The 17,159-nt window shown below is 40.4% G+C and overlaps 1 protein-coding gene across 7 annotated transcripts in view; it reads right to left on the reverse strand.

Moving 5' to 3' along the window:
* The window catches only part of LOC129769145 (rho GTPase-activating protein 68F), an 82,493-nt gene that overhangs the window by 17,467 nt on the left and 47,867 nt on the right, over nt 1–17,159 (reverse strand). For all 7 annotated transcript variants that reach the window (XM_055771230.1, XM_055771229.1, XM_055771226.1 and 4 more), the window contains one exon: nt 17,013–17,158. In XM_055771230.1, the coding sequence (XP_055627205.1) occupies nt 17,013–17,158 (146 nt within the window). The remainder of the gene's footprint in view (nt 1–17,012; nt 17,159) is intronic.

Consider the following 17,159-nt stretch of genomic DNA (forward strand, 5'->3'; position numbering starts at 1 on the left):
CACCGTGATCTTCCCACCTTATGGTCAGAACAGACAGGAGGTCGGAAAACGTGCGTAATCATTTCGTCTGTTTATGATAGAAGCAGAAGCAGTCTGGAAGAAACACTGCGGCTCTAGTAGCAGGTGTTGATAGAGTCACTCTCTCTGTTTTGTCGGGCTCCTCTAACCGTTGCAGATTGAACGGATACAAGATATTTCCGTTTGTTTATAATTGCAGCAAACTCTACCCCCAGGCTTTCTAATGTTGCAATCCACTGTGCGATCGATACATCGGTGATTGCTGATTATACGCACGCGTGAGCAATATGTTGGCGATAATTAACATCTGCTCAGCTCAAACAGCTTCAATTCGTTTATAGAGATATCAAGTAGTTTCTTCAAGTTTGATAGCTTCCGTGGCACGCTTGCTCAAGTTTGTAAACATGTGACATTTCCGTCAGTTGTCGAATTTTCACAATTTCGTCTTCGGTACCATTCGTCTCTGTTCCACGCAGATCATCACCAGTAGGTGATACATGCTTTTGAATATAAATTTCATCCCGTTTGATTGCCATATTAGCTTCTATTCACAGTTTTGTTAGAATAGATTGATATATCACAAAGGTGTAAGTCATTCAATGCTAGGGTTACCATCTGTCCTGATTAAGCAGGACATGTCCTGATTTTGAAATGCTTTTGGGGTGTTTATTTTTCTAATTTATTTTTCATATTCTAACATTTGTCCTGATTTTTATAAGAAACTAGCTGATCCGGCAAACTTTGTCCCGCCCAAAATTTGTTTTTTCTTATCAATACCTTCAAACATTCACGTTTTCTTACTATGAGCAAGTTCATGGGTCCAATCGCAGAACTGTTCATTGATTGATCTTCTAATCGACCCCTTTGAATTTACCTTTTGCTATTAAATTCCTAGTATTTCTAACAAAATTCATCATTATAATATCAGATTATTTCCAGACACAATTCTCGTTGAAGATTTTTCAACCATTAGCAAATAACATGTTTCTCCGTTACATGGAATAAATGTTTTATACAGAAAATATGATAGAATAAAGACAGCACTAAAACGGTCATTTTTTTCCCCTCAGAAAGGTGGGAGGAGTGTTGAACAACTTTAGAAATGTTTCTTGTTCCCTTAAACCTCCACATGCCAAATTTGGTTCAGTTTGCTTGATTAGTTCTTGAAGTTCTTGAATTATGCAGCAATGTTTGATTCATCTGTATGGCAGTCCTCTCCCCCTCAGAGAGAGGGGAGGATTGTCTATTCACCATAGTCTAACCATCATAGAAATATTTATTGCACCCTGAAACCTCCATATGCCTAATTTGGTTTCATTTGCTTGATCAATTCTCGAGTAATGCAGAAATTTGTGTTTCATTTGTATGGCAGCCCCTCTTAAGAGAGGGGGGTGGAGAATCCAACCACCATAGAAACATTTATTGCACCGTAAAACCTTCACATGCCACATTTGGTTTCATTTGCTTGATTCATTCTCGAGTAATGCAGAAATTTGTGTTTCATTTGTATGGCAGCCTCCTATCATTCGTTCAAAAATAGAAGTAAAGTTACGAACCAGCCAAATGTGTTTGAAAGTCACTATAATACAGAAAAAAATGATTTAAGTATTTTGGTCTCTGGAAGAGCGAACCTCATACAACGTGTTCTTTTTTATTTATATCTCAAAACAATGATAATGATTTGGTCATAATCGTAGCTGTGACAGGTGTCCTGATTTTCAACTCCGACCAGATGGTATTCCTTATTCAATGCCAATAACAAGACAGACTTGTTCAGGACTCGATCAACTCTTTTGACGTAGGACCTCGTAGTTGTTTTATTCAATTGACTCGTTCATCACTGCGTATATAAATTTAGCATAGAATGGAACATTCTATTGGTAAAGGCATAAATTTTTATGTTGCAAACATAATTTCTTGTGCCGAAACGCTTAAAATGTTCCAGAAAACTTTTGGTGACTCAACTATGTCGAAAACACGGGTGTATGAATGGTTAAAGGTTTCCAAAGACGGCCGAGAAGAGTTGAACGATTTGTCACAACAAGGACGACCATCAACCACTTCAACTGATCCAAACATTAAAACATTTGCAGCACAACTAGTGCAAAAATAGCTCAAATTTCTTCAAAAATTTTATCGCAATCAAGTGGTTGAAGACATGCTTGAACGATCAAATTCTAATCCCACGTTCATCCAACGCATAATTGTTGACGACGGGACATGACTTTTTCCTATTTCCGAAACTCAAATTACCGCCTCTTGGGCAAGTATGGAAAAGTTTATTTGCTCATTTCTCCACATCTAATTATAAATCACTCTTGTATCTGCTTGGAATAATCATGGCGAAAAGAATGCAGCAAGCAATCGTGAGATTGCACGATGAATCCTTCTTCACTCTCCGATCATCTTCATTCGGGACTGAGAGTGAACATAACAAAACAAGGAGTGGAAAACAACATTCAATGAATGAATACTTCTTTGGAAGGATCGCACGATACAAAATAACGAGTGAGTCCAAATAGACTCAATCTGCGTGTATTTATGATTTTATTTTCCCTTCTACTCTTTTCTTTGTCAGTATTCAAGTGCACATGAATCTGCCTTCCTGCTAACCAATAACTTACGTTATTATGGTCTTTTGCGTTGGCTTAGATCGTTTCATACTAGAAACAAAAAAAAAAGTCATTGCAATAGTGCACAGGAAGCAACTCGATTTCAACTATCTACCTATATTTTACTGCCGCGATCGGAGCTTCAATGATTGCTATTTGAGTGAAAAACAGATGATTTTACAGAGACACTCACTGGCTCAAGCAAAAGTTTCCAATTTGATTCTCTCACCATTTAACGTCATTCCGAGAGGCAAATGAGAGAATGCAAAATTGTCAGAGAATAGATGAGCGGAAATCGAGAATGAACTTTGCGAAGATGATAGGTAAATGTTTTCTGTCTCAAATAAAGTGAGGCATAAACGGAGAATAGAAGGGTGAGTTTTATCTGTGAATGAGTGTTGTTGAACGAATTCCGATGCAATTTTGTACATTCCTACTCGTGGCACCTGTTTTGAACAGCATTGAAGACATAAATACAAATTCGCAGCGTGAACTGAAGGCAATTCCTGAACACAACTATAAAAGAGTCGATGGCTGGAAAATCGTATCGCTTCACAACGGACCTATTTTGAGGGTGATAATAAAAATTTAGATGATAAATAAAGCATTTTCTTCAAAAACACAAATTCTCGGTATATATTTGACAGAATGTATGTCGCAAATTGTTTCCGTAGAGTCAATGTACGCATTAAGTATACGTTGAGCATTTTGAAGTGAACAATTTAGGGGGGAATAAACCAACAGAACAACAACTGAATGGTGACTTCTATTTTACTTTTTGTATTCTAGAGACTATTATCTCCATCTTCAGTTCATCCACCTCCAACCTTCGAAAAGGCCAATTAAGAAAAAAAAACCTTCTCTTTATGATCCTTCTATTCAGGCTGATGATACGAACATCGGTTTTACTGCAACAATTGTGTCGTTCTTTTTCGCTGCTGACACATAGTAAGTTCGGAGGCGATTATATATTTGTTCTACCACAATTATTCATGACCGGAAAAAAATCACTCCAGAAAACAACTGTAACAGAAAAAAAATGGTCGGTGTTAAGTCTGGGAGGACCAAGTCGCAAAATTGAAAATTTCGAGTAGTTGATTGCATTAGGTTAAGCGTTTCCTAAGCTACATTCCGCATTTATCAGATTTGGAAAATCACGCGTACAGCAGAAATAACAGATCGAAATTGTTTTGAATGCACGATGAAAACCTCTTATAGCACAAAACTTCAAACTCTATTTTTTTCGTAATCATAATAATGTCACATGGTTCGGTTTGACTTAAGAGGGTATTCTAGTGTAGAGACACGCATAAATTATCATTATTAATATAATAATATAATAAAGCATTACTATCCATTATATCATTATTATTCATCTATCTTCTAACTATAAAATAAAAGATGGAGATAAAATATTCATAACTAGAATAGTTGAGAGTTGATGAAGTGAGAGGGTTAAACAAAAATAAAATTGGGTCATGGCGTACACGATTCCAGCCCTTCTGGTTATCTGAAACCAAAAAATCGAACCGATTATGAATCAGAAAAGATGCCGCTATCGCATAAACCTCGATTAAGTCAAAAACATGTGTTTCGACAAAATGGCGGCCGTTTGAAAAACAAAATGTGGTTAAAAACGATTTTTCTTACCTTTCCGGACACCAGTTTGAAAAAACTAGTTTCGAGAAAAACTCGTTTGAAGTTCATTGTTATGGCCGTACCAGGTTAGCTACCGCGTCACCGAAATGGCTCTAACTCGGCAAATAATAGGATTTTCGATAAGTCCTTCCTAGAGCATATTCTTGCATACCTAAACTACAGAAATATGAAGGATTTTTTTTTGTTTTTTTTTCAAATTTCTAGACTAAAAAATACTGCCTTTACACCGACCAAACAGAATTTTTTTTTTCTATTATGAATGATTTTTTTCGTTTTCGTTATTCTAAATACTGAGGTCAATGTAATGGGAGCGAAGTCCCCATTCAACGAGGAGAAGGAATCGAGGCGGCCCAAGCCGCTAGGATGACGCGATCCGAGCCGACCGAATTACTATAGAACTCGCTTTCGCGGATAATGCTACCTATCTCATGCTACGCTCACATCACTATGTTTGTTCAATGTTGGACAAGAACCAACTTTTTTTCATTCAACAGGGTCTTCCCAGCTAGATCTTGTAATCACTGATAATTTTGAAAGTGTGCTAAGATTTAGTCAAATCAGTGTTCCCAACATTTCACATCATGACATGATATATGCATCAGTGAATTATGACGTACAATTGACTAATGAGGAATTTTTCTATAGAGATTATAGATGATCGATCTAAATGCAGCTCTTAGTAAATTTAATGATTTTGATTGGAACCATTTTTATTCTATTAGTCATCTAGATGATTTGGTAGAAAATGTCGGTGAAGATACCAATAACTTTTAATTACAACTGACATTTTTTGTAGTCGATGGGATGACAGTTTTATCATTTGAATTAGAAGCACACCATTCTACGAGAATATTCTGAGATAGTGGTGTCTTGGAATTGACCCATCTGGTCATGGGAACCATTTGAAATTTCAAGAAATTTACGATAATGGACAAGTCCTAAGGCTAATACTTTTGTTGGAGGCGATGGAATGACATTTTTTTCATTTGAATTGGAAGCTCACCATCTTACGAGAATATTTTGAGGTAGTGGAGTGTTGGAATTGACCCATCTGGTCATGGGAACCATTTGAAATTTCAAGAAATTTACGAAAATGGACAAGTCCTAAGGCTAATATTTTTTGGAGGCGATAGAATGTCAATTTTTTAATTTTAATTAGAAGCACATCATCCTACGAGAATATTCTGAAATGGTGAAGTCTTGGAATCGACCCATCTGGTCATGGGAACCATTTGAAATTTCTACAAATTTACGATAATGGACAAGTCCGAAGGCCATGACTGTTTGTACAGAGCATTGAAGACCGCAACATCCCAATTATGAGAACACTTGTAATACTAACCTCGAGTCAACCGCGAGTAATCGGTTACATATTACTAACATAGTTGTAAGCAAACATTGTCAAAATATTGAACTCCCGGCCCCGTCAGGTTGACGCCATATGAGCCTTGATAAAAATATATATTTTGGATAAAAAAAAACCTTGTGTATTCAATTATACGCATATTTCATTGAAAACATAGAAACCATGTCGAGTTATGCCAAAATTTGTAGTCAGACAAAACACAATTCTACATAAATTCTACATCTGGGCATAGAAATTTACTATTTAATTATTCAATTCCTTCTCGTTTTATGGTACATATTTTAATGAGAGCTCTCATAATAAATATTTCTTTTGTTACTTTCAGATCATATGATTGATACAACTAGCGTTTCACGTGCGGCACTCATACTGCCATTCTACGCATAGTTGTCCCATGGTACTTTTTGACAATTTTCACTTTTCTTCATAAAACGATGTTTTTATGCCTAGCTCTCCGGAAAAACACAAAAAAAGTTATAGTTTGTTCCTAGCTTTTAAAAGAACAGCATCAAGTTCAATTGTCTCATGTTGATTGTTAGCGCAGATACATCGATTGAACGAAGTGACAACCCTGAACCATAGAAGTTTCTAGAGTTTTAAAAACAAGTAGGCTATGGAACATAAATGGAAAAAAATCACTTATTCTAGCTAGCATTTGACCGAGATAGAAGGAAAGGCCACTGATTTGTAAGCAATAATTATTTTAATTTTATTAGTTTAAAAGCTTAGCATTATATTCCAGATTTGAAGCGATTCTAAATAAAGCTGTTCAAATACAGTGAAGTCTTTCAATTTATCCGCAACAAAATCTTCAAATAAATAATCGAGCTGATGATGAAATCAAAGGAAGAAAAAGTTCCAGAACAATCTGAATGTGCTGCATGCTGCTCAATTACAGATGAGGTTGACTTTGTTCAATGCGATGCGTGTGATAAATGGTGGCACTTTTCATGCGCTGGTGTGACTGAATCCATCACCGATCGTTCTTGGGTTTGTGCGAAGTGTACCACAAAGCTAACACGAAATCCTCTACGAAGCGTAGGATCAAGCTGCACCGTTTCCAGTTATGCACGGGATCTCGCCCGACTAAAAGATCGTCAGGAGCTAGAGAGAAAACGGATGGAACTCGCGCTTCAGAGCAAATTTCTGGATGAGCAACAGCAGCTTATGGACAATGCAGAAGAAACCAGTAGCCGGATAAGTCATCGCGATAGCAGAAGAAGAGTAGCTGATTGGATCAACGACGAACGAAAACAAGAAGATGGCGCAGTAGATGGGCAAAAAAATCAGCTAGCAGCCGCTCAGTATACGAACGTGAACATGGAACAAGAAGACGGCGCAGTTGGAAGTTTGCAGAATCCGCTAGCAGCCGCTCAGTCCACTAATATCGACGAGAGAAGTCGCGAAGCAGTGACAAATTTTCGGAATTTGGGAAAACAGTTTGAACGTTGCCAACTTCGAGGTTCTCCAACCATGCAACAAGTGGAAGAATTTGAACATCAACTGCAGAAGTGCAAAATGCAGCTCAGGGTCACACCAGTCGATCAGAGAAAAACATTACAGGCTAGTCAACAAGGATACTGGACAACAAATCAATACAGAGATCAACATTCAGGTGAGAAAAATGCAGCTGAAATTCATATAAATGAAACCTACAGTGATAATATCATCCCCGCCATGGAGCCACAGTGTAACAGTATAAATTTTCGCAATTTCGTGCAAAATCCTATTGATGCTCATAAATTGCGACAACTTCCTTTGATTGATCGTGAACCCCATTGTAAACCTTTGGCGCGCTCTACGTGCAGCAACGTACAATCATCACGGTTTCGTCCACCAGAAGACAATCGAACTGAGTACACTCAGAATGGTCCAACACCGCAACAACTTGCTGCGCGACAATCGTTGACTCGTGAGCTTCCCCCATTCTCAGGCAACCCAGCAGATTGGCCTATCTTTATATCGAGTTACGAACATACAACGACAATGTGTGGATACACAAACTGGGAAAATATGTTGCGACTACATAAGTGTCTTAAGGGACCAGCACTCGAAACGGTACGCAGTCGATTGGTATTACCAGCAGTGGTACCGCAAGTTATCGAAACGCTTCGTATGAGATATGGACGCCCGGAATTGTTGATTAACGCATTGTTAGAGAAAATACGCAAAATTACAGCTCCGAAGCATGACAAACTGGAAGGACTTATTGAGTACGGTATGGCAGTGCAAGCTCTTTGCGACCACATCGTAGCAGCTAACGAACATGCTCATTTATCCAACCCGATGCTCCTCCAAGAGCTTGTCGGGAAATTACCAGCCGATCAAAAGCTAATGTGGGCTGCTTACAAGCGAAACCTTGAAGTTGTTGATTTAAAATCATTCAGTGACTACATGGAAAATATTGTTTGTGATGCTTCTAGCGTGGTACTATTCGATGTAGAAAAAATGAAAACGAGAGTGTACGTTAATTCTCATGCGGGGAACGATGATGCCGTTCCACCGTCGACATGGAACAAAACGATCGAGTGCAGCTTTTGCTCTAAGGTTGGACATCGTATACGAGAATGTCAGGATTTCAGAAATTTGAACATCGACGAACGCTGGCGCAAAATAAGAGCTTTGTCATTGTGTTATAATTGTCTATTTAACCATGGGAGACGATCGTGTAGAAGTAACACCCTTTGCAATATTGATGGCTGCCAATACCGTCACCACCCGTTGCTGCACTCTACAAGACAGAGGAAAGAGATTACCACGCTACCTCAACAAGCTGAGAGTCACACGCATCAATATTTTGGATCGAGTGTTCTGTTCCGGATCGTTCCTGTAACGCTTTATGGAAAAACCGGTTTCGTTAACACGTATGCCTTCTTAGACGAAGGGTCATCTCTAACGCTGATAGAGGGCGAAATTGCAGAGCAGTTAGGCGTGAGCGGAGAAACTCAGCCGCTGTGCCTACGATGGACAGGCAATACTTCACGCATTGAAGAAGAATCAAAAATAATTAACGTTACCGTCGGCGGAACCGGATCGCAGAAAAAATTTAATATGTCGAACGTTCGCACAGTGTCTAGTCTGAACCTGCCCAGTCAGACATTCCGATTGGAAGAAGCTGTTAAGCAATTTAGTTATCTCAAGCAGTTGCCCATCCAGAGTTATAAGAATGCTGTACCAAAGCTGTTAATTGGGCTCGACAATCTGCAATTAGCTGTTCCTTTGAAATCAAAACAAGGTAAAGGAAACGGACCAGTCGCAGTAAAAACGAGACTCGGCTGGTGTGTTTACGGGAAGCAAGTTCCAGATGTTTCCAATCAATATAATCTTCATATTTGCGAGTGTATTACAAACAAAGATTTATACGATGCCGTGAAGCAGCTATATGATCTTGAAGAGATTGGAGCAGGGAAAGTTACCCTGCGTTCTAGAGAAGAACAGCGAGCCATAGATTTGCTCGAACATACCACGGTACGAGTTGGTGAGAAGTTTGAGACAGGATTACTGTGGAAGGACGACTATATAGAACTACCAGATAGCTATTATATGGCGTTGCGAAGACTGGAATGTATAGAAAGGAAAATGGCACGCGATCCAGCTTTTAAAGAAAATATCCACCGACAGATTAAAGAGTTCATAGGCAAAGGCTACATTCACAAAGCCACAAAAAAAGAATTAGAGTCAGCGAACCCACGCAGAATTTGGTATCTCCCAGTGGGGACGGTAATGAACCCAAAAAAGCCGGGCAAAATACGTATAATATGGGATGCTGCGGCCAAAGTTGAAGGAGTGTCGCTAAATAGTGTTTTGTTGAAGGGGCCCGACCAGTTGGTACCTCTACTAGGTGTGTTATTCCGCTTCCGGCAATTCAAGATAGCGGTATGCTCTGACGTGAGGGAAATGTTTCTACAGATTATGATGCGCGAGGCTGACAAGCATTCACAGAGAATTCTATGGCGTGAAGATCCTACTCGAGATCCGGAAATATACCTGGCCGATGTAACGACTTTTGGATCTACATGTTCACCGGCATCGGCACAATTCGTGAAAAACAAAAATGCTCGGGAACACAGCAATCAATTTCCCAGAGCGGCAGAAGGCATTTTACAGAGCACGTATGTGGACGATTATTTAGACAGTTTCGGTACAGAAGAAGAAGCTTGTCGTGTTTCTGAAGAAGTTCGCCAGATTTTCCGCAACGGTGGTTTCGAACTGAAAAATTGGATTTCGAATAATAAAAGCGTGTTGGAGCATCTTGGGGAAACGCAAACTGCTACATGTAAGAGTTTGATAACAACAATTCACAACACTGAACGTGTGCTCGGGATGCTCTGGGACCCTGAGAAAGACGATCTATCATTCAATACTCAGATGAGTGATGAAGTTCAGTCACTATTGGAAAGTGGCAAACGACCAACAAAGCGGCAGGTACTACGATGCGTCATGACTTTGTTTGATCCGATAGGGATTTTATCTACTTTCTTAATCCATGGGAAGATACTGGTGCAAGATTTGTGGCGCGCTGGAACTGGATGGGACGAAAATATCGGTGATGATCACTACGGAGTCTGGACCAGATGGATAAAGATGGTTTCGTTTATTGCGAGTGTTCGCATTCCTCGCTGCTATTTTTTGGATGCAGCGGTGCAAACGTACAAAGAAGCTGAACTTCACGTTTTTGTTGACGCAAGCTTATTTGCATATTCTTGTGCGCTGTATTTGAGAACAATCGATGCTAATGGCGTGCCTCAGTGCACTCTTATCGCAGCAAAGGCTAAAGTAGCACCAATAAAACCTATGACCGTTCCGAAACTAGAGCTCCAAGGATGCCTCCTGGGAACGAGAATGATGAAGTTTATTCAAGAAAACCATTCCATTCAAATAGGAAGAAGAATTTTGTGGACGGACAATTCGGTCGCGCTTGCATGGATTCGAGCAGACCCGAGAAATTATAAACAGTTCGTGGCAAATCGTGTAGGGGAGATCCAAGAAACTACGACTACTGATAAATGGAGATGGGTTCCATCAGAATGCAATCCAGCTGACGAAGCGACAAAATGGGGCAGTGGACCATATTTTAGTAAAGACAGCCAGTGGTTCAATGGACCAGAGTTCTTACGCTCACCGGAGCAGGAATGGCCGAGTTATAGTGATCCAATAGTGGACCCAATCGATGAAATACGACCGTCAGTATATTTTCATACCCAATGGGAAGCGTTGATAGACTATGAGCGATTCTCTACATGGGAGAAACTGCAACGCTGCATGGCTTACGTACTACGATTCGTGAACAACGTTAGCAGAAAAGGAGAAAGACGCATTGGACTAATCATGCAGCAAGAATTCGAAGCAGCTGAAACTGAAATTATTAAACAGGTGCAAATGGAAGTTTACGCAGATGAAGTGATGGTGTTGAGAAACAATCAAACGTTACCGGGAAATAAGCAACAATCGATTGAAAAGTCAAGCAAATTGTATCAACTAATGCCGATAATTGATGAACGAGGTATGATGCGGCAGAACAGCAGAATCGCAGCAGTCAAGCACATTCATCACAACGTACGTTTTCCGTTAATCCTTCCGAGAAGTCATCGATGTACTGAACTTTTAGTTAACCGATACCATCGTCTCTATCATCACACGAATTCGGAAACAATTGTAAACGAAATTCGTCAGTTGTATGTCATCCCGAAACTACGAACATTTGTAAAGCGTGTAGGGAGAAACTGCCAGCTCTGCAAGATACGCAAGGCGCTTCCTAGCGTTCCTCCGATGGCACCGTTACCGCTAGCCCGCCTAGCCGTCTATAATCGTCCCTTCAGCTATGTAGGAGTCGATTACTTCGGTCCGTTGTTGGTGAAGCAAGGCCGATCAAATGTGAAGCGATGGATCGCACTATTCACGTGCTTGACGGTGCGCGCAGTTCACCTCGAGATGGTGCACAGTTTAACCACAGCTTCGTGCATTTCCTGTATTCGTAGATTCGTATGCCGCCGGGGTTCTCCTGTCGAATTTTTTAGTGACAACGCCACCAACTTCCATGGAGCTGAACGAATACTTCGCGAACAAATTAATAACGGTATCCAAGCAACCTTTACTAACTCCAACACGAAATGGACGTTCATTCCGCCTGGTGCTCCGCACATGGGGGGCGCTTGGGAGCGGCTTGTCCGCTCGGTGAAGACAGCGATGGGAGATGCCTATACTGAAGGGAAACTAAATGATGAGGAACTGCAAACATTAATCTTGGAAGCAGAAAGCATAGTCAACACTCGACCCCTAACGTATTTGCCTATAGAATCTATCGAATCTGAAGCCCTTACACCAAACCATTTCCTGTTAGGAAGCTCGAATGGAGTCAAACTACCAGGCATAGATATTGTACAGGGAACTTCACAGGACGCATGGAATCACATACAACGTCAACTCAACCGATTTTGGCAACGCTGGTTGAAAGAATATTTACCGGTAATCAGGAGGCAAATAAAGTGGTTCGACGAAACTAGAAACGTACAAGTCGGCGACGTGGTGCTAATAGCCGATGAAACGAAACGTAACAGATGGATACGCGGTCGTGTGATCGATTCGATCAAAGCTCAGGACGGCCATGTACGCCAAGCTATAGTGAAGACGTCGGGAGGAGTTCTCCGTCGGCCAGTATCTAAGCTCGCAGTAATCGATGTAGGAATCAGTGCGGCTAGTGAAGCCAATAGACCTCACTCGGGGGAGAATGTTAGCGCAGATACATCGATTGAACGAAGTGACAACCCTGAACCATAGAAGTTTCTAGAGTTTTAAAAACAAGTAGGCTATGGAACATAAATGGAAAAAAAATCACTTATTCTAGCTAGCATTTGACCGAGATAGAAGGAAAGGCCACTGATTTGTAAGCAATAATTATTTTAATTTTATTAGTTTAAAAGCTTAGCATTATATTCCAGATTTGAAGCGATTCTAAATAAAGCTGTTCAAATACAGTGAAGTCTTTCAATTTATCCGCAACATTGATATTCTACTCCATTTACCCCAATTACCAGTATGCGGATTTTTTATCGACGAGCCGCTTCCTTGCAACTATAAAATGGGATGAACTTTTGGATCAAAATGCTGTTGATGCAAATGCTACGACTGTCTCACATGTTCTACTATATGCATTGACCAATTTGTTCCGAAGAAACAGAAGAAAGAACCGGTTCACCCACTCTGGTCCAACACTACCCTACGCTGATTGAAGACTATTAAAAGAGGATCAGTGAGGAAATTCTCGAGACACCGTAACGACTTTTGGAGGTCTCACTATGCGAATGCATGTAAAAACTACAGGATTTTGAATAAGAAGCTTTTTGGTGCATATCAAATTCGAGCTCAGCGCAAATTAAGGTTGAATCCGAAAAGCTTTTCGACACACAGAGAAACGAATCCGGTTTGCCATCAGTTATGATCGACGAACAAGACGAAGTCGGCAATTTAGCCGCGTTTTCGAAACTGAACCTATTAGTAGCAACCTTATTCAAATAGCAACTGAAAATACTCCAATTCTACCTGAGATTGGTCCTCATCCTGTGATTGATCCTGTAACCGTTCACAACGCCTGCTCGAAGCTAAAAGCATCATCTTGCTCTGGTCCTGATGGTATTCCATCCATTGTTTTTAAAAAACATAGCGCTGACAGCTTGTCTCTGTCATTATCAACATTGTTCAATCGCTCTATTCAATGTGGAATCTTCACCAATGCATGGAAACAGTCTTACGTTTTCCCTGTATTCAAGAAAGGGTGCAGAAAGCATGTGAAAAATTATCGCGGGATCGCTTGTTTATGCGCCATCTCTAAATCTTTCGAAATAATTGCTTTCATCGATTTCATCCAACACGTAAAAATTATATAGTTGAAGAACAACATGGATTTGTTCCTAAACGCTCTATTTCAACAAACCTAATGCTTTATACGTCATTCATATCCAGAGCACTTGAATCAAAATATCAGGTCGACGCCGTATACACCGATTTTTCCGCTGCCTTCGACAAAAAAATTGATCATTAAATCATTAAATCACGATTGCTAAATTGCATCGCATCGGCTTCAATGGATCATTGTCGCTCTGGCTGCAGTCATATCTGACCGGCCGAACAATGCGTGTTTTTATGTCCTTACCATTCGAGGTTACATCTGGTGTTCCACAAGGAAGTCATTTGGGACCTTTAATTTTTCTGCTGTACCTCAACGACGTCAACCTGAATCTATTATGTAAGAAGCTTTCTTATGCGGATGATTCCAAACTTTTTATGTGCTTGTAAAACTACGATGATGCCGGATTTCTCCAGAAACAGTTGACAACGTTTGTCAATTGGTGTGAATCCAATCGTATGTCGCTCAACGTTTCAAAGTGCTCTGTCATCTCTTTCTTTCGGAAAAGATCAACGATACGATTTGATTAAAGGGTGTGTCACATCAAATTGCATCACGGAAAAAACGCTGTAGAAATTCGCCCAGTAGACCGATCCTTTTGAAAATTTTAGACAGTAAAATAAAAACTATTAAACAACTTTTGGCATTTTCTTTTTATTCATACTTCGAGCCCAAGCCCGTATGCTCGCACCTTCCTCTTTACCCCGTCCATAAGGTTCTGTACAACGTCAGGTTGTAGTTTTTTTTTAACAGAAATCCATTTTCTCTTGAAGTCCGCCTCCGATTTGACAACTTTTGGGTTCTTCCGGAGGGCCTGCTTCATAATCGCCCAATATTTCTCTATTGGGCGAAGCTCCGGCGCGTTGGGCGGGTTCATTTCCTTTGGCACGAACGTGACCCCGTTGGCTTAGTAACACTCCAACACGTCCTTTGAATAGTGGCACGAAGCGAGATCCGGCCAGAAGATGGTCGGGCCCTTGTGCTGCTTCAATAGTGGTAGTAAGCGCTTCTGTAGGCACTCCTTAAGGTAAACCTGCCCGTTTACCGTGCCGGTCATCACGAAGGGGGCGCTCCGCTTTCCGCAAGAGCAGATCGCTTGCCACACCATGTACTTTTTGGCAAACTTGGATAGTTTCTGCTTGCGAATCTCCTCCGGACCGCTGAATTTGTCCTCTGCGGAGAAGAACAACAGGCCCGGCAGCTGACGAAAGTCCGCTTTGACGTAGGTTTCATCGTCCATTACCAGGCAATGCGGCTTCGTCAGCATTTCGGTGTACAGCTTCCGGGCTCTCGTCTTCCCCACCATGTTTTGCCTTTCGTCGCGGTTAGGAGCCTTCTGAACCTTGTATGTACGCAGGCCCTCCCGCTGCTTGGTCCGCTGGACGAAAGAACTCGACAAATTCAGCTTATTGGCGACATCCCGGACCGAACTTCTCGGATCACGTCTAAACTGCTTAACTACGCACTTGTGATCTTTTTCACTGACGGAGCATCCATTTTTGCCGTTCTTCACCTTCCGGTCGATGGTTAGGTTCTCGAAGTATCGTTTCAGTACTCTGCTGACCGTGGATTGGACGATTCCCAGCATCTTACCGATGTCCCGATGTGACAACTCCGGATTCTCGAAATGAGTGCACAGGATTAATTCACGACGCTCTTTTTCGTTCGACGACATTTTTCCAAATTTACGAAAAATTGACAGTGAAGCATTGCCAACGTGATCTATACACTCTTATCTGATTATAAGCGAAAGCTGAAGATATAATTCCTAAAAATTAGAATTCTACAGCGTTTTTTCCGTGATGCAATTTGATGTGACATACCCTTTATAAGCTACATGGATCTACTCTGAATAGAACTACAAACATTAAGGACCTAGGAATTATTTTGGATTCAAAGTTAACACCCCGAGAACATATTTCATACGTAGTTTCTAAAGCTTCAAATCTTGGAGTACTCATCCGTAGTTTGGGCTCCGTATTACGGAAACAGCATCCAGAGAATTGAGTCCATCCAACGCAAATTTGTACGCTTCGCTTTACGCCGCCTACCCTGAAATGATTCTCAGAACCTCTCTAGCTACGAGGATCGTTGCAATCTCAAAGAATTAAGTCTGCTTAACGAACGACGTAATACAGCAAAAGTTCTGTTTGTTTTTGATCTCATCCAAGGAAACATCGATGGCCTGGTATTACTTCGACAGGTTAACTTCAACACCCGAAGAAGAAATTTACAAAATCAGGATTTTCTTCGCCTTCCTGCAGGGCGTACTAACTATGCTTACCATGAGCCTGTTGCAAGCATGGCTCGTGTATTCAATCAACATATCGAACTCGTCGACTTTAATGTTACGAGGGATGTAATAAAAATGCACTTTCTCCGTAAGCTCCAGCAAGTTAGAATAAGATTGTTCTTAGATGATCATTAGGGATCTTTCAACCTGTTGATTGTTGTAAATAAAATAAAATAAAAATAAAAAAATACATTCATAACTGTCCCACCATATATTTTTTGTAGATTCATATCAAATAAATCAAGTACAAGTACAAGAATTTCATGTCACTTTCAGCAGGGCTTACGTACTCATTTCTGGTTTGAAAGAACGAACTAATTCTCAAACAAATAAAAAAAGGTTTAACAGAACACGTGTACACCTTGTTAGCAAATGCCTGATAACAATGAGATTTATATTCTGTAAAGATGTTGCAGATCACTCCCTTTTTCGTAAAACGATGTTTTTATGCATAATCCTTCGGAAAAACACAAAAAACTTATTGTTTGTTCCCAGTATTAGAAAAAACATCAAGTTCAATTGTTCCAAGTTTATATTCTTGGCATAAGTGTCCCACCATGAATGTTTAAGCCTGTAACCAAGATTGAGTGATTCAAATGAGGGGATCTTCTCACATTTCATTGAACAATAGCCCTCTGCTTATAAAAATCCAGTGCATTGCTAAACCGAAATGCTTAAAGCTTCTGGTAGACAAATAGTTAGAATGCGTTTTTCTCAATTGCTGATTTTGGAACATGGGATAACTTTGCGTAGAACGGCAGTATGGAACTATCTCAAAATCATCGTTCAAAAAAAAAATTGAATCCTGTTGAAATAGAATCACATAATGTTGATCTCGAGGACTTATTTTTTCATTTACCATTGCCTGCTAAACACTTCAACTAGATACCACTATCATAACACTAATTAGCACCAACTGAACGTAATCACTAGCATCTGCATTCTGACGAGTGTCCACGTAGAAAAGTCACCTAGTAAACAATACAGTAAACAGCTGTGTGTGGGAGCAAAAAATGTCACCACAGTTAAAGCCGATTATCGGTCAAGAAAAAGGGCTATTCTTGGTCTCGTCGTCGTCGTCGCAAGTTGTCGCTAATTGAATGATAACACAACCCGTACAAACCAACACACATACAGACAGATAATATGAATATGACTCACTCTATGAAAATATTCGTGTTGAGGTCTTTCCGCTCTGGCAGACTGCACGCGTATATGGCAATAATCGGCTGGCCGTGTTTATCCGTACCGATAAATTCGATAAACTTTCGTCGTCTGAATTCCTTTCGAATGGCGTTCTCGTCGGGC

Source organism: Toxorhynchites rutilus, chromosome 2 (assembly GCF_029784135.1).
Source record: "Toxorhynchites rutilus septentrionalis strain SRP chromosome 2, ASM2978413v1, whole genome shotgun sequence".
Taxonomy (NCBI): domain Eukaryota; kingdom Metazoa; phylum Arthropoda; class Insecta; order Diptera; family Culicidae; genus Toxorhynchites; species Toxorhynchites rutilus.